At 34.6% G+C, this 19,413-nt stretch overlaps 1 protein-coding gene across 1 annotated transcript; it reads right to left on the bottom strand.

Annotated features, from left to right (window-relative positions):
* Window positions 1–8,641: 8,641 nt before the first annotated feature.
* LOC121313839 (chorion-specific transcription factor GCMb-like) lies at window positions 8,642–18,773 on the bottom strand. Its single transcript, XM_041246628.1, has 6 exons — window positions 18,687–18,773; window positions 18,300–18,456; window positions 15,869–16,121; window positions 14,031–14,143; window positions 12,862–12,987; window positions 8,642–10,164 (listed from the first exon to the last, which is right to left on the bottom strand). The coding sequence occupies exons 2-6, from the start codon at window positions 18,393–18,395 to the stop codon at window positions 9,262–9,264; spliced, it is 1,491 nt and encodes a 496-aa protein (XP_041102562.1). The 5' UTR covers window positions 18,396–18,456; window positions 18,687–18,773; the 3' UTR covers window positions 8,642–9,261.
* Window positions 18,774–19,413: the final 640 nt, after the last annotated feature.

Here is a 19,413-nt window from a genome sequence, read left to right as displayed (position 1 = left end):
GCAGTGGTGCTCAACACAACATCATTGCACAAGGTTACTGTCATCGTGGGTTAGATAAAGAGGTTAGAGTAATTGGGGGGAAAAAACAAGTCCAGAATAAAATGCAATAATATTTTATTGTATTCTTATTGCAGTAATGCAATATAGATCTCTGGGCATTCATTGAATGAGAGATCATTCAATATCAGCAAGAGATTAATAATCACAGTTAAAACGTGTAAAAGCCATCCAGTCATATAGTTACCTGAAACTCAGGAAGAACACAGTGCAAACAACTCATTTATCATAGCAATATTAATCGTATTTTGGGTATACAACTGGAATAGAGAGGAAGTGCTGCACAAATGAATGAAAGATGTTGACAGTGAAGTTTGACCAGGACGTGGCTTCATGGAAATTAAAGTCTAAAATCATGATGTGGTAGATATGAACACCTTTTTACATAATTCAAACAAAGCAACTCTGCACTGAGATCCGTATGCATTACTGCAATAAGAATACCATAAAATATTGCTGCATTTTATTAAAATGATACCCCCCCCACCACCACCACCACCATATCTAATCCATGTTCGGTTGCTGTAAACTGCGTTCTCAGAAAGTATTTAAGCGGTGTGCTTTTGCCAGAGGTAATTTATTCTCTATTAGTATACTGTGTCTGTTAAAAATCTTTCTTCGACATCAGCCCAGGTGGCTGTGGGCAGTTGATGAACTGCGTGGGCAGATGTTGAAATGACATAAAGTTCTATTCTAATTCAGTATCTGCCAACCGCAGCTGGGCGCTTCGCAAACTGCCTGGGCATTTCGGCAACTACCTGATTTCGGCATCGGCCCATAACATATTCAATAGATTGTTGTTTACACTCAGGCAGGGGCGACATTACAGGGATTATTAACATTAGGTAGATAGATTATTTTTACAATTAGGCATGCTTAAACATCAAAGGTAGAGCACAGCACAGTCACGCTAAAGAATCAAAAAGTCTAGTTAACATATTTTTTGACTGCTGAAATACAATTCAAAGTTGCTGCAGTATGTCCACTGTTTGTTTTCACAAAACAAAGATTAAACTTTAAAGCTTCAGTGTGCAGTGCAAAAGCACATCATGAAAAACCACATATGAAAAAATGTATATAAACAAGTACATATAAACAAGTGACATTTTCAGTCCAGCAAAATAAATGGCGTTACATAATCTCTGTAAGTAAGATATTGGAGTGTCAAATGTGAAAGCACAAGACTAAATAATAAATTAACGTAGCATCCAAAGTAGCACTATAGCATTAAAATGTTACAAGCTCTTGCAGTGTCTAAAAAAAAATAATAATCAAAAACTTGGACTGTGGGGCTGACCCTGTCATTATTTCACTGACAGACGTGCAAGGGTCTGGAGATAACGTGGTGAATGTTACTTTCCACAGCATGTTGCAGAACATGAAAGATATGGAGAAGGATCTGTCTTAGCGTGGACAGGAAAGGACAGACCTCCATGTCATTCAGAACTGCACCCTGACTGTTGTTAGGTACACAGATGGTGCATTTGGGCCAAAGCTAATTTTATTTGGTAGTATTTTTGCTGTTTTGTCATGTTTTATACTATGCATTACCATAGTTTACTTTAGTGTGCTATGTTTATTAATATGTTTTACTGTACCTCAGTGCTTACCTATGCTTTACCATGCTTTCAGTATGTTTTATTACACGTTGCTATGCTTTTATTATGGGAAATGTTTATCAGGGAATGCCCGCCCACATAAACAATGATCATCACTGGTTACCTTGAACAAGAAGCAATCAAGAGGATGGAGTGGCCAGTGACCATATTTGGGACATGCTACAGAGGGGATAGCAGCCTGTCCAGGACTCTGTAGCTGCTCCTCGATACTCTTATCCAATAATGGGCCTAGATTCCACAACAGCACGTACACCATCTGATTAGTGGATGTACAGCAGTTATCAAAGTGTCATTGTATTTCTTTAAAAAATAAATTCACGACTTTAAGTCTAATTAATTAGTTTATTAACCTTATTTTTGTTCTGCACCCTTTTCCACAGGTTAAACTGTATATTAACACAATCAGCCATTCAATAAATGGCTGGCACAGTATGAAACTCCTCGTTGTTGAAAATCTTGATTCTTAGCAAAGGTTATATATATATGTGTGTGTGTGTGTGTGTGTGTGTGTGTGTGTGTGTGTGTGTGTGTGTGTGTGTGTGTGTGTGTGTGTGTATATATATATATATATATATATATATATATATATATATATATATATATATATATATATATTATTATTTTTTTTTTATTTGGATGGAATGGAATTATTCAAGCTGTTTCTGCACATGTAAATGTTTTTGGCATATAGGGCAGACAGAGCACTGCTTAATTTCATTGTGCTTGCTCAAAATTATATCAGTATGTGTCTCTTAAAGGTTTTCTATATGAATCATTGCTTTAATGCTACAGTGTTCCTATTTCAGGCACTAGAGCTAGCTAATTTGACGGCCAACAATTCAATGAAGTCTCTTGTTTTGTTTGTGCAAACCTTCAGACTGGTTCCTATCTTTTACTGTTATTGTAACAAAGACATCATAATGGGTGCTCTCAGCCAAACCACCTGTGGCTCCTATTTTATCAAGATGAAGAGGGCACTGCCACCTCTATCAGTCTAGACCACCATTGTGATCAAATATGGCCTCATTTGTCACTGATTGCTGTTTTAAAACCAGCTTTTGGAAGGTTTGTTGAAATATTCATATTAGAGAGCTGTTTCAAGCTATGTGCCAGCTGTGTTCCTTGCCACAGAATATGTTTTTTCCACACCACTGGATGGCTGGATATACATTGGTAGCAACTGAAGTTAAGGGCCTACTGTAAATGTGCTAAATACCCTAATATCTCTGCTTCTGTTTAGTGTGGTCAGCTTCAATTGTGAAAACAAAGTTTGTAGTAAATCACTTTATTTCAATTACTAAAAATTTTATTGAAGAAACAAAACCCACAATTAACTAGAATATGCATGGCTTGGAGAAACTAAGAAGTTTTTAAAATAAAAATAAAATAAAAAATAAGATGACAGTTTAGTTAGGTTTGATGCCAAATGAAAGCGTATATACAACATACTTCCCTGTAAAATCACATACTCCACGTTCTCCACAATAAATAGTTGTACTAAAACATTTTGTGATTGGCGTTTGTCCCGAACTACTGAATGTTGAATCCATCAGCTATAAAACAGAGTGCACAGAAGACTGTGGAAAACACCTGAAATCAGCATTAATTGTTTGTGATTTGACTTTAATAGGCTACATCAATTAGTTTATTGTGGATTATAAGGCAGTGCAGTTTTTGAAAAGGTTGTCTCTCCAGTGACTAGTTTGTTTTCTGTATAGAGCTTGATAGACTCAATCAGTTCAAAAGTTTAACTTGCCCTGAAGATTACTGTGATTCAATCTATGATGAGATGTTGCGATTATGTCCAAAATAAATAACTACAATATCCAAGTATATTGCTATAGTTACAATCTAAGACAACATTGGGTGTGGGGGGGTGGAAAATACCCTTACAAATAACTGAACTGGCAAGTTACAGAAGCTAAACGACCCCGATGTTACCATGGATTACAAAACACTTTACAATATCACTGTTGAAAGAAAAGAAAATATAACTATCCATACATGTATAAGGTCTATCAGTTAAGCATTGTCTTGTAATTTCCTGTTTATGTGTCCTGCAATGTCCATCGGGTGCACAGCAGGACGGCTTTATTAAGGGGGAAAGAAGTGGTGGCATTTTCATGTTTGAAAGACTCCAAAATGTGCAGAAATCTAATCCAACAGAAATTTCACATTTCTAATCCCACATTGGACTTTTGGCCTAGTACTTTTTTTTGTTTGTTTCCATCTCGAGTGCTTGCAAGCAAAGACATGTATTGAGCAGATAAAGATAACACAGAGATTATGAAAGATGCCACAATCAGTAAAAATAAGGGAAACACATGAGAAAAACATATTCTTTGACATACCTGTATAAACAAGAACCGGTAAGTGAGAAATCTAGAAAACATATTTTCAGTAGAGTGTATTTTTCAGTCATTGAATATTACACTTAAATTTGCCATATGGCCTCAATTTATTATGCTCTTCAGCCAAGAGATTGTAAAGAACAATGATTTGACCTTCCTAGACATAAATGAATATAAACTGAATACATTTCCTTAAAATAAAATCAATGGGTGCTATAAACAAAGCTTAAACTCATGGAATTATTTTTTATTTTTTATTAAGTCTGTTCCTATGGTTTAATCTTATCAACAGTTTAGAACAGTTTTTTTAAAAAAAATAACTTAATTAAATCCATCAAAACAGACCTTATCCTACTATAAATGTGTTTTGAAGCTTTTTTGTAAGAAGGATGTTTATATGTTTGTATGTATGTATGTTTGTTCATATGAAGCTTGTGAGAAACGTCTACCTTGTTTCCATGAGCACGGATCCGAGTTGATAGTCTACCCGAGTTGAGTGAAAAGACGCAGTTTCCATGTAATGCGAGTTTTCGACAGATGTTGGCGGTTCTTTCCCAGCAAGCTTTGCAGCTAAGGTTGCATTAATTTGTTCACAAAACCGAGAGGATGAACACAATTGCTTTGCTTCCGATAACCCTAACAGTTCTTTGGAGCTTTTTGTTACTAAATAAACTATATGAGAATATTAAAGCACAGAAAAATCTGTTCATCCCTTTGTCAGGGACCCCCGTCCCGGTGAGTATTTTGTGTTTATATGTATGAGTGTAGTGGTGCACGAAGTGTGGGTTATGTAGCACGGGTGATTTAAAATGTATATTTGTATTTAGGCACAGGGATTGCACAATCACTTCACGTGCAGATTAAAAAGGTATCTTGGTATGTGAGCACAGGGATGTGTGTGTGTGGAATAATGGGTGACAGGGAGGAAGTTAGAATCCTCCCTGCAAAAACACATGGAAATGTGACTAAATAGCCATAGGTGTATAAATAGGATGATCAGCGGTGATCATATGGGGTTGGTGTGTTCAGAGGCGGAACAAAAGTCCAAAGGTTAAGTAGAAACTAAAAATAACAATTGCTACGCATGTTGGTTAGTTGTTTATTGTGTTCTGTGTTTCTTGGTTGGTCTGTTTTGACCATCATGTCGTTTGTTTTGTGTATAAGTGTTTTGTTTTGTTTAAACCTTTTATTTATTATTATTAAACGTGCAACAGCCATTAAATGCCCTAGTGCTATCTGAGTGTCAATTACTTCCTGGTCTGACGTCACCACACAAGCCATCGTGTCACAATTAAATGTTTTTGCCCACTTATCACTTGATTGGTCAGTGTTATGATGTACTTCCACCCATCCGGCTATGGCCCACTTTGGGAAAGTCACAGAAAAATCAGGGGCAGCTCAGATTGTCAGCCAAAGTGGGTTGGCTAAATTAACAAAGAAACGTAGTGTCAGGGGCAGCAGGCTTTTCAACCTGAGTTGAGTGGTGAATAGAAATGAGGTATTCTTGGATTGGCACAATCGTTAAAACAAACCATTCCCCAAAAATACCCAAACATCCACCCAGCACTTATTGCCATGTAGTAAAACACATTTACTTGTTCTATGTCATATACTACTAAAATAAAATAAGAAAAACAGTAATGTATGGAGACATAATCCACTGAAAGAAAGTAATCTGATTGATTAGAATGGTTGTGATTGTCTATAAGAAGAAATAGAATTGAAATCCTGGACAACATATGTAAAGGCCAATGCAATGTAATCAAAACCTCTCCAAACAACAGAGCAAAGATACAGACTATGCCATGATAGGTTTTAAATGGATCACGTAACTAAACACAGAGGTGTTCGTCTGAATTAGATTACCAATTGTGTCACATGTATTATTCTTCTTGTGCTTTGTAGTTTTCTTCTGCAAAAATGAACGGGCCCCAATTCAATCTTACCCCCACCTCATTGTGTCTTTGCGGCTTCATTACAGGCTTGCAATATATTCTGTAAACATATGAATATCTTTCCTTTGAAGATACCTTTCCTGCTGATTGATTATTATTTCTTTTTTGTTGTCTTTTTCTAGTGATGCGCCCACATAGCTCAGTGATTCTCTGCTAATCTTAGTTTGTTTGGATCTGCTCAGGTCAACACAATTTGATTGTGCAATGCTTTCTTTCCTTATCGTGGCTTTATCTGTACATTTATTGCTGATCAGAGAGAAGAAAGAAAGAACTAAGCCCTGAAATTTAATGCTGATTTGTGGTGGTTCATTGCTAAGGCACTTTTTGATTCCTCCCGACAGTGATGATAATTTCTTACTCGAGTTTGTTAGTCTACAGAAGGTAACATAGGGGCAGCCGACGCCTGGTGTAGCCATAGGCTCTTAAAAGTGCATTGATATATCCCTTAGCTTTTCTATTAAGGATCACATATCTATATAGGTTTATAAAAGTAAATTTCTGCTTAAATATTATTTCTATAACTATAATTTCTGTTTTTATAACAGAAGAAAAAAGATATGAGGACATTATTATATGTTGTTTATTTAAATACAAAAGTTTAGTTAACAGGTTTTTTTTTTTTTTTTTTTTTCGGCAATACTATTATAGAATTTTGAGTATCCGAGGTTCTACATGTGCAGGATCTGTGTGGTTTTGTACAGTGCAAATAAGTAGCTTTTTCTTTGCAACATTCAAATTCCATGTAATATAAAATACATTCTGAAAACCACAGGCTCTTTATCCTCGCTGTTTGAAGGTTGTAGCTACACGCTAATTGTTTCATAAAAAAAAAGACTCCCCCCTTGCTAAATTCATCAAATAAAATTAATAATAATTGGAATGATTAAATAGATGTTTGCATCTAAGCTCTCCTGAAAATGCAGTTATTCCTTTTATTTGGCTGCCTTCATTCTGCACGTTATTCACTAGAGTAGAAATAAATCTTTATGTTAATCGGCTTGACAGAGAGAGAGAGTCTGTGGAGTGTAAGAGAGATAGAGTGAGCATGGTTGAGAGAAAAGAAGATACTGGAGAGTGAGGGAGAGTGTGGAGACAATTGAAGAGAAACTAGAATAGGAGTTTATTATTTTGACATGAATCCTTGCCCAGACAGGGAGTTCCACCAGTTGCTAACTAAAAATAAACTGGTTGTAGTTTGGAATCCCATCTGGTCTTCCTGAGTCTTGTTTCACTTAAAAATGTTGAAGAACCATTACAATATTTAAAGGCAGGGACATTTGTCAGAAAACAAAAACTGAAACTCTAGATATATTTTAAATACCAATATTAAATTGAAATACAGACACTACCCTACTAAACACATCAGTCACTCGACATAAGTACATTTATAATTTAAGCACACTGCTTGACTCAACATGAAACAACCATTTATATGTCCAATTTCAACTGTGCACCAGTGAACATTGGGGCCCAATGTTTGGATTTCGGCACCCAGCTGTTTTTAACAACGCAGATCTGTTTTTAACTTAAAATAATAAAGAATGGAAATTTGATCAAGAATCTATTATTATGGTGTTGTACCTCTACTTGCATTAATCGTGAACTATGTTGGGACATTTGGGAGACTGATCCCGGAGGTAGTACCCAGGAATGGAAATACTGGGAATTAAATTAAATAGTTGGGGTGTGATACAGGCTACATGTTTTGGACTTAACCTGTTTATATAAATGAGGATAACTAAACGTAACTTCATTAATGGATTTTTATACAACAAAGGTAAAGGAAAAAGCATTGAGAACTTATCACATCACAATCTGATCTATCCTTCTTAACGGTAATTGAAAATGGATTTTAACTTTGCCTCTATTCACAGTTTAGTGGAACTTTCCCTTGTTAAAGGCGTTGTTGCTAAGATTTTGAAAATATTGTTTCTTATATTTCTTTTTTTTACTCATTTCTTTATTCCCATTGACAGTATATGGATGTAATCATATTTCTGGTGGTATAATACATTTCTAACATTGTTATATTTTACTGCTCAGGCCAAGATTTGCAGAGCAGAATGCAACTCTACTTTTTTTATGTATTGACTAAAGGCAGTACAAATAAAATTACCAGTACAACATGTGAATGCAGATACAACAGCAATAAGGAATTGTATGCTGCAGAAAAAAACTGGTATTTGACCTTTCGGGGGTATTAAGTAAGAAATCACCTTACCTTTTCTATGTACAGTATATGTTTTAAGTTTTACTCGTTTTTGGATGATGTCAAATTAGCAACACAAACTTTATTATGTTTAGTATACAGTTATATATGATATATATATATATATGATAATATATATTATATATAATTATATAAGTATATATATCTATTATATATATATATACTAAATATATTATATCAATTATTTATTAATATTTTGATTACCAAGGGTCTATAAACCTTAATGACTAGAATTTTAGAATTTGTCTGAAATTAACCTATTCTAAGAAAAGATGGCTTTTTTTTTTTTTTAAACATAGTGTATAATTTTGGCAACAGGGCTTAATTATATGTTAAATAAAGCCTTTCACAATCCAGTATGCAAAAAGATACAATTTTAATAAGCATTATCAAACATTTATATACATCTTGAATATTACAGGAGATTGCAACAGTAATGATAATTTAATGTGATAAAAGGGAATATGTATTAGTGGGACATTCTTTAATTTCACTTTTTTTTGGTGGCTTATTTTAAGACAAATGATGCAAATATAACAAAGTATTAAATAATAATAATTAGGATAACATTTTATAAAAATAGCTGCCGTTTGCCCCTAGTACCTTTTTTCATTGCAGCACTTTAATCTTGGACTGCCTTACTGAAGGTAGCATTTGCAATTGGTGTCACGAACCCCGATTAGCACAAATCTTGGATTACCTTATTAAGGTGGTCTTAGGTAACATCAATCCATAATTTGAGCTTAGTGGGGTCTGGGAACCAACCATAATTGTTGAATTCCCATAAACTATCACTGGAACAAGTGCTTTGCAAGTCTAACCTAAAACATGCCTTGTTAAGCAAGAAAATACACATATAACATTTAGTTTTATCAACACCGGCTGTATATAAATAACTTCTCACATTTTTACAACAGTTGGTAAGAACAGGCCATAACAACATTTGCCTTCAGGATTGTTTTTGCTAAACAATATATTTGTTTAAGGTTTACTTATTAAGCATAGACCCAACAAAGAACCTGTCTCTAAAGGGACTGAAATCCATCCCATTAATTTCCGTATTCCTCATTTTCATATCTAAACGGATGTGCTATGCGTTCCGGGTAACTGCTGGACGAATAGTTTCCGTATCTGTAGTTCTCCAGACTCTCTGCTCTTTCTGTTTTAGTAGACAGTGTTTCTGGTTGATATGCTAATGCTGTTTTGATTACTCCGGTATCTTCTGGGATCTTTATTTCTGGATATGATGTTGCAGAATCATTTTCCAACAAAGAGTTTTGAAGGGTTTTGACATCATAAAGGTTATCATTGTACTTGACCACTGATGGTTTGCAAGGCTGGTAAGACACCTTGGTGGTAGTAGTTATAATTGTCTGCAAAGCCGGGGTATTAGCTGGGGCAGGTCCACCATATCTACAAGGGTATTCCCCATTATAGTAATGGTGATTGGTATTTGCTGGGATTTGTCCATATTCACCCCTTTCACCATATCCACCTTTGCCCAATATCTGCTTCCATCCGTGGTGCTTGCTCGGGGTATCATAGCTCCTTTCATGAATGTTCAATGGGCTCAGGTTATGTTGAGATCCACTGAGCGGCATACACACTTTGCTTGAATCAGGGTCGGGCTGTGGATTGCCAGAGTCTTTATAAAGAGCTGTGTAAGAACCAGACCCTAGGTAGCCAGGCATGCTAAACTCATAGCCACATGGTGGCCGTGTCATGTAGATTCTATGGTTGGAAGCCTTCTGGAGTGAGGATGTGGCCTCCCCTGCACCGCTTGGTGAGTCATAGGCAAGTTTGTAGGGCTCTGTGTTTTGAAAAGAAGAATAGTGCTGGGGCTGTATTGGGAAGTTGGATTCTGCAATGATGCTGTACCTCTCAGGGCCATCAATGCAGGATAAATGATGGATATTGGGATAATGGCCTCCACTGTCATGGTATCTACCCGCCTGGAAGAAATGGAAGAAACAGACCTTGAATAAGCATGTTGTAAATGGGAATACTGCCTGGGAGGGGATCTCAAGAGGCTGACGAAGCTTATATTGTCCATAGATATTTCTTAATATAGTGATATTTGTAATACATTTGCTGTTGAAAATATATAAACAATATCTGTTCTAAATAGTACATTTTATCTTCTGTTTGTACACAAATAATATATTTAAGATATATGCCACATAGAAATAACTTGTTACATAAATGTTTCTTGCATATATTTATCAAAATGACTACAATACATGCTAGTTACATTATGAAATACGTCATTTATTTGTGTTAAGCTGCATCCACATTGAAAGCGAGCGAATAATTTAGAAGTCACTGCAGTCAAATGGGGATATCCACACCGGCAGCGAGCCATACGAGCAAAGTCGCGTTGAGAAAATTTCGCTTCGCTAAAATAGAACTGGATTCTATTTTTTTTTTCGTCGCACGACTGGAATGAAACTGACCAATCAGAAGCAAGGTTAACATCTGTGACACATATTAAACACTCAACTCAAAACACGTCACGCCTCAAAACAAGTCACACCTCAAAACAGAAAAGTTATTTTATGAGGTGCAGCATTATCTATCATATGATTGCAAATTGAATGACTACAAAGACATCCAGTAGAAAGATAATGCCTGGGTGGCTTGCAAGTGATGCATTTAGCAGCACAGAGACATTTTCTTTCCGATAAATGCAAGTTGCATAAAAAATAGTTTATTAATAAGCAAAAATAAACCGGACCGACATGCAGTCTACATATCCAGCATTTAAATGAAAAATTTGCACTTTTGCTGGCTTTTAAAAATGACACAAAAAAGGCCCTGCATTCACACAACTTGAACATGTGACCTAATTTTGGCTTTTTTTTTTTTTTTTTTTGGTTTGTTTGTTCTTATGGTAAATAACGTTTTGTTCACTAAATTGTTCTGCCTTAAATATATGACAAGAAGGTCTTTACATAAGCATACATCGAAGTTTTAAGGAGATTCACCAAACAAACAAAAATATTATCAAGGTCCTGCTATTCTTTATGTTGTAAAACAAAGCCAGCAATACATATTGCCAAGCTCATGTTTTGAAGGTTATAAGCCATACTTATAAAGTATATAAGTAAATAATAATACAAAGTAAGTGTTGACCTGCACATAATAATACTGCGCCATAACGCGATAAATAATAATAATAATAATAATAATAATAATAATAATAATAATAATAATAATAACTAGAACTGCCAGGCAGTTTTACGGCTTCCAAGCCCCAGTACCAGTATCAAACACTTAAGCAGTTACTGGAAGAAGCGGGTTTAGTTAAAATAAAAGGAATGCATCAAACAGCCATTTTGGTTTCAGGTCAACACCATTTTTTTAAAAGTCAGTTGAATTGCTACAGTGTCAAGGATGATGCTTGTAAAATGTGTAGTTAGTCAAGTAAATCATTTATCAACTGATGCAGGTTTAAATTTCAAATGTAAATGTATAGGTGGCGGCCATCTTATTTTATAAAACATCACCATTTTCACATATTTGTATCCCATTGTTACTGGGAAGATAACTACCAAGTTTGGTGTTAGTTGGACAAACGGTGTTGGGCAAACAGCAGCAGTTTGTTGTTAGGGGAGCGTTTCGATAAGATTTGTGGCAGCCATTTTGACATTAAAATTTATCACAGCAACTTCTGCTTCGCAAACTTGATGCGGGTTTGGATGCTGATGATATATGCCAAGTTTCAGATCAATTTGGTTCACCGGTTCCCAAGAAGAAAGGTTTTCGAAAGGTTTTATCGAAAAATGCGTCACAGCACTAATTGCAAGAATGCAGCAGCAAAATTATTTCTGCATCAGACAGCCAAAGTATCCAGCTTGTTATCTGCCAAGTCAGAACCTGATCAGTCACACAGCTTTGAAGCAGCAGCAGTTTGGCTGGGAAGCCTAATAATAATAATAATAATAATAATAATAATAATAATAATAATAATAATAATAATAATAATGTTGCACTTTAAAATACTTAAAGTTAATAAACAAAAAGGGTTAAAGAATGAACTTATGAAGAAATAATTGAGATTGCAGTAAGTTGTATATATAAATGTATAAGAATAAAATAGTTTTGTTGAAAATATCAGTTCAACTATACTACTATTGTCCAGCTGTCTGCTGACAGCTGCAGATGCACTGGGCTTCAAATCAGACTACCACTACTACCGGCACCACGAAGAAAAAAAGGAATACTACGAGTACAACTGTACAACTACTACGACTAATAATAATGATAACAATAAAACTGTTGGATATATAGAGACATCAAAAATAACTCCAGAGTTGCCGGAGGTCAGGGTGGTAGCGGTTTATCAAAACAAGGCCCGTTTTGTAATGGGACAGCCCATCTCTAGCATCTTCAATAGGAATGCACGGGTGGGTTCATGTATTTATTTCCAGTGTTTTGGCTCGTTTCCAAGTAGCGTCTGATGTGGAGTGACATTTGGCGACTTTGCTCAATCGCATCCAGTGTGGATGTATTTTTAATCAGATTGCTTATTCAATGTATTCCTCAATTAGTAACATCAAACACACACAATCCCAGTAGTTGCCACAAAAGGGCTACTGTACATATGTTACTTCCTTAATACAGTATCCTATATTTATTTTAATAGATACCTCTGCTTCCATTAGTCTCTTCTTCTGGGAGAAATGAGGAGATGGCATTCTTCTTTTAACAGCACTCCTTCTGGCCTCTGTCTCTGATTTGCTTTCTGGGCGAGGGTGGTCATGGACCCCTTTAGCCTGCAATGACGACAGAATCATGAATTCAATTTTAAAGTTACATAGATTAGGGTATAAGTCTTGGGATTTGGTGTAAGGTATTTTTTTTTATTATTCTTGTATCGTTTCTTGCTGGTTTTGTAACATTAACAAGTGATTATATTAATTCACAAAAAGCTTACAAAATGTGCAAATAACTGAGAAAAAAAGGCATTTTACTTAAGTTGAAACAAATTATTCGAGTGAATGAAATGTTGGGCATGATGGAAAATTATTACCTAACCAAAAAAAAAAAAGTATAATAAATGGATTCAAGCCACAAATCGGAACAAACATGTTACCCCTACTTTTTGTTAATTCTCCATCAAATCTATATTAAACACTCCAGAGACCTATTCCCTCTAGTAGTAGCAATAGTAGTCCTCTTTAAATGTCCAAGTGGGGATTGCTCCAGCCGTCATTTGACTGCTAGAGAAAAAATTCTAATTAGCATCCTCAAAGAGAATGCTAAATAGATTAATATTTAACTAAATTTAAATGAAAAACTGGTCAAAAAGACTGTAAATGAAATAGTCAGAGAAAGGGGGGGTGGGTTACAGAGCATGCCATTAAGAACCCACTGGTCTACAAAAGCCATCATGTCACCAGCGGACTCCGCATGGGCTTGCTCCGAATTATCCCTGGACCAGACCCAGGCCCTGGACATGGCTCCGCAGTCAAAGAGACCTCTTAAAGTCTTACGCTTTCTGGTCTTGTAGATGGCCAGTCTAGCAAGAGCCAGGAGCAGAATGAACAGGTGGTCTCTCGCCTTGGTGGAGCCACGAACAGGGTGCTCGAAAATAAGGAGGGTGAGAGTAAAATGCAACCAGAACTGCACAAGGAGATTTTTCAACAGCAGGAAGAACAGTTGCAGTCTGGCGCACCGAAAGAAAAAGTGAAACACTGACTCAGACTGACTGCAGAAAGGGCATGTGACATCTGAGTGGGTGAATTAGTAGTAGTATTAATAATAATAATAATAATAATAATAATAATAATAATAATAATAATAATATATAACTCACCTGAAAATATAAGGATTTGCCATCTATTCTCCAAAAGTTAGTCACTGGGTACCCACTGTGTCCTCGACAAGGCACAAGCTCTAACGGCGAATTACAGTTGGGGCACAGTTTTTCTGTAATGGAAAGATGTAGGATATACTTTATCGAGAAATTTGAAGATAATGTTTATCTTTTTTCTATTACAATTAACAACTAGCATGCGCAATAAATACACATGGTAAATAGTTATAAACCTCACAGCAATATAAAATGATATACACATTAGTGAAAATCTAACTAAAACACAAAGTTGTATTCATATTTGTATTATGACTAATAATATGGAAGAGATTATGTAGGCTATACAGTGTTTAGCAATTTAATTAAACGTACAAAATAACGTAGAAAACGAAGAACCATATTAATTCCATGTCAAACATGGTCGCGAAGGCCTACCTTTTTATTTCTAGTGTTATTTTATATTCCAGGGATTAAATTGTGATTATTCTATACAATTTAACAGACTTAAGCATGCCAGAACGGTATGTTATCTCCACATAATTCACTATTTTGTCATGTGTTTAATTAATTTTTTTTGTGACGTGTGTGGTAAAAAGTGGTATGGATGTTCTTGGCTTTGACTTGATAAACACTGTGATGTACCATTCACTTACTCACTTGGTAGGGACAACAAGAATAATTATTAATAAAACTAATCATAAAAACACAAGTATGTTTCATTCCAAAATCCCTGACTTGCCATAAAGGCACAGGCACACATATTTCAAAATGATAACATAATTAAAAAATAAATAAATAAATAAATAAATAAATAAATAAATAAATAAAAAGCACACTGGCAGTTTTAATAAATGTTCACTGGCAGTACATGGAACGTGTTAAATTAAACACTCAGTTTGTAAATATTCTTTTGTAAAATCTTTAAAGGTAATTATGTGCTGATTTACTGTTAGCTTTAGGCTGTTTCCATAAATGAATACAATATTTTAATATAGTTTTGAAATGAAACCGACCAGAAATAAAGCCACAGTGGTATAGTACAATGATTTCCCCGAAATGGAAGTTAAAACTAAATTGTATTCTTTGTACACAATTTGTTGTAACGGTGAGTGTTCACACACATGTTGTTTTTTTTTTTTAAATATGTTTTTATTTGTATTTATTTCATTTTTTGTTGTCTGTCAATGTCTACACACTAATGATTCTCACAAGAAATCCTCATCTGCTTTTGCAATGGGTAGTACTGTAATGCATTTTTAAAAGACACCACAAGGTAACAGTGGTAAAAACAGCACATTTATTAACCAATTATTGATGGTTCAATGTCACTCTTGCTCTGAGGTAGGATTCAAACCATGTGCTATGGGATAGGCTATACCCTACAAAAACCACAAACAGTGGGTCTACGTATTAAAGCAAAAGATTTCAAAGAACACTTCAATAGTGGGCAGGAGATCAGCCTAAGAGACAAAAACAGTGTGCTTCCTAAAGGTACAGGCCCTACATATACTAGGCCTACTCGTCCCATTGTTGAACTGAATAGTTATAGGCTACCTATATATATATTTATTTATTTATTTAAAGAAAGCATGCTGTGCTATTTTGCTTTGCTGTATGCCCTACGATTAACAGTAAGATTTGATATTTATTTTTGTTACATATGTCCCAAATGTATTTTAATTTGTACTTTCGTTATACTACAGTTTTAGCATAGCTCCACCACAATTACATAGAGTGATGCCAGGCCACAGACAAGTTTGTGGTAAATGTTATCTCAGTATTATTCGTTGTAAACATAGCCTGGACAAGATAACTTAGGTTTGAGAAATGTTACTCACTTTGCTGTTTCTGCCGTGCCTTGTCACAAATCGCTGGCCTGAGCTGAATTTTGCTGCCATCATGTAACGAGCAGTTCCTGTTGCAGATGACCACCCCAAGACAGGACTTCTTGAGGATCTGGCAGTTGTGATTATTGGTGTTTCGCATGGCCCATCCGCTTAGATGCCTCTGCGCATTCTTATCTTCTGCACTGTAGATGTACCGTACATACCCATCTGTCCATTCTTGAAAAGCGTCATATTGTTTGATGTCCTAAAAATAAGGTGACCAGATGTTTAAGTCCTTAAACTGGGACAGTATGGAAATATTGTGAATAGCTTCCAAATTCAAAGCTATGGGGAAGATCTATACTTTCACTTTGGCAATGTTTGATCCAATATCATATTCAAAGTTAATGCAGAGACTCACAGTGATATTCAGAGTGGAATCTGTTACTTTCAAAAACTGTTTTTGTAAATACATTATCATTTTTACACAACAAGTATAGTTATTACATTACACAGTAGCAAGAGATTCTCAATTGAAAAAAAAAAATCTATTTTATTGCTGATCTAGTCCCTTTTCCTAAGGCCCTTCTTGTATGAAAACATTACATATCTCAATATTTATATTTACTAAATGGTTACTTTACAGAATCTATTTTTTTTTTTCAAAATATTTAATTTCTTACTATTTAATATGCCATGGTATTTGTTCTGTATAGTTTTTTCCTATTGCTGTTACATTTTATATTATGTGGTGGAAAGCCTAAAGGTCATGAATTGTGTTAAATAATATATATTTGACTGTGGGCAATAAATTAAGCCCACTGCATCACCCATAAGCTTCCTCACCTTTCCATTGATTAATTTTTCACAGTTTTGTTTAGAAGCTGCCCTGATCACAGAAACAGGAATTTCCCTGTGAAGGAATTATTAATTATGGTCCATAATAATCCAGGTAGGCAAACCCTTTAAGTTTCTCTGAATAGTTGTATTTCCACATTCCCGTTTAATATTCTGACAGGTATCATATAAAATGGAAAGGTGAAATTGCCTGCCTATGAGTCAACAATATAGGCTGAGATATGGATCAAGCTGTAATAAGATTAAATCGTATTCCTTTTCTGACCAGATGAAATGTTGTCACTTCTTTACTTACGAAAGGAAAACTATTTCATCTCCCTTAATATAAGCAGAAGCATGCTCAGAGAAGTTTTCAGATTGTCAGGAGACGCTTTCTCATTATTATTGATTGGTACTGAATAACTTATCATTGAGTTGTACTGGAAAACTACATAGACAAGGCAGGAAATGTCATCATAGAATCATCTCTTTTGCTGAAGGAATTTGTTTTTTGTTTTGTTTTTTTATGAATATGTTGTTTTTCAAGTAAAATACTTACAAACTACCTTATATAGCTATAACACGTATGCAAATGATAGTATTCATCTTCTTTTTAATTGTTTTAAACTATTTGTTATCATATACAGTACTGAACTATCAATGTAAATACATTTTTTAAAGAATTAGGCACATGGAGACCTGAACGATTGTATTTAACTATTGGTAAAAACAACATAAAATATATATTTTAAAATAAATAAATAAATAAATAAAACTTGTTTCAATATTTTTAGAACATCAGTTTCACAGATGTGAAACTAAATATTTAGCAAATTATTTTGTATTATTCATCAACATACGTTTCCTAGAGGGCACCTGTGGAAAAGTGAATATACTTATTTCAATAGAAAATCTGCTTCCAACTACTTTTGTCACATTTTACATGTACATGTACAGTGTAAAGTATTATATAAATAGGCTACGGTATGAGCAAAAAAGTGATATTTTCATATTAAATAAAAAATGCCGAGGCACTCTATATTCTTTATGTATATGTTTGCTTGTAACTTTTTTAAATTTTTAAATCTAAGGGATGATTTAGCTTTTTTTTTATTTTGAATATTGTCTATAATGTTAAATTGACGTAGAACAAGGTTTACAATTAATGCACTGTTGCTCAAATTCATCTACAAGAAAATATCAATATTTCCAGATTTGCTTCAGCAACTTTGAGATAAACATTTATAATGCCACATAATGCGTTTTTAAAAATAGTGTTCTTGATTTATAAATTATTATCGAAATTAGCCATTTGTAAAACAGAAAGCGTTTAATAATTAAACACCTAACCTGTAACGGAATTTAATTTAAATGAGAACATATAAAAGCATTCATTATAAAATACATAAGTACGTGTATTCCTTTAAAAACAGAGTCTTAAGATTTATATTTCATTCATAAATGTTCGGTTTTACAGTATATGACGCCTCGATTTTAAGAGCTGCCAATCTAACATGCATGTCCAAGCGCGCACTTGTACTTGTAAGTATCTACATATACAATTATCAGGTTTATTAAGTACAGTTTGTATTTAAAAAGGATTTACCTGTGGCAGTTTTGGGTCGTTGATATCCCAGGTAAGTTTCATCCCAAAGGAACAAACACAATTAGATTCGTCAAAATGATCAACAGATTTTGACATTTTCTCATTAACTTAATGGCGAGAGTATATTTACGATGATCCGTTTCTACTGTAGCGAAACCTGCAACAACCAAACAATACGATTAGGTGCTTACTGTGTAGAACGCATTTTATGATAAAAATACAAAACAGCAAAAAGAGAAGAAGAAATAATTCATAAATTATATGATGTACAATATATTGGTGATCACGTAGACAAGATAAACGCAGTGATGAACTTTAAACAAGTAAGATAATCAAACATAATCCGATACATAAACAACAAACCCATAACACACATACAAAATTCACCTTGAGTCCTTGTAAGTGCATTTCACTTTTCGCGCTGCCTCCGCTCTGGGATCGTTCTACCTCAAGATGGAAAGTGTGTAGTGAGCATGGATAACGATGGGCAGTTTTATCTTTAGGGAGGAGGCTGGTCTTCAGGTTTGTCTTACATCAGGTGTGTTAAAGGTAAACAACACCATTCACTTTCAGCTCACCTGATCCGTAACACTGACCTCTACTAACAGCACCCATCTTCAGCTAACTGTTCGTGTACACATTTTACTACGTTGACTGGATCTCAGCCGCCCAAAATGCCCAGCCAGCATCTTTCAATAAGTCTCTTACGAATATATTGGAACAGTAGCGTCTGACTATTGAGTGTAGTTTTTTTATAAGTTAGTTTAATCAAATTTCCTAGCTGTACATTTATCTATAGGACGTCCATATTCGATGTAACTAAAACCAACACTTGATTCACGACATTTCGCTAGAAGGACATATTGTCTAAATCATCGTTAACTTTCATAATAAATCAGTTTGAGTAAGCTAGTGTAAACTTTACTTACCTTATATATAAAATATTTGCATACTTTATGATATATTATATAGTGAACCGTATTATTGTTACATATATATTTAAATACAATGTTCAACTTACAAATAATATTTTGTTGAATTGTAATGGACCACATTTGTATTGTATTTCATATGTTTTTCAGTATATTCCCAATGTTTCCCAACGTTGCCCTTA

The sequence above is a fragment of the Polyodon spathula genome, chromosome 4 (assembly GCF_017654505.1).
Source record: "Polyodon spathula isolate WHYD16114869_AA chromosome 4, ASM1765450v1, whole genome shotgun sequence".
NCBI lineage: Eukaryota > Metazoa > Chordata > Actinopteri > Acipenseriformes > Polyodontidae > Polyodon > Polyodon spathula.
The sequence above is the reverse complement of the archived record's forward strand: the minus strand, read 5'-3'. Positions and strand labels throughout refer to the sequence as shown.

Excerpts from the sequence above, each read along its gene's own strand:
- LOC121313839 (XM_041246628.1), bottom strand. The coding sequence starts at position 18,395 with ATGTCAAAATCTGTTGATCATTTTGACGAATCTAATTGTGTTTGTTCC. Across the intron at positions 14,144-15,868 it reads GGCACGGCAGAAACAGCAAA|AAAAACTGTGCCCCAACTGT; the intron begins GTGAGTAACATT and ends TTTCCATTACAG. Across the intron at positions 12,988-14,030 it reads GCAAATCCTTATATTTTCAG|GCTAAAGGGGTCCATGACCA; the intron begins GTGAGTTATATA and ends TCGTCATTGCAG.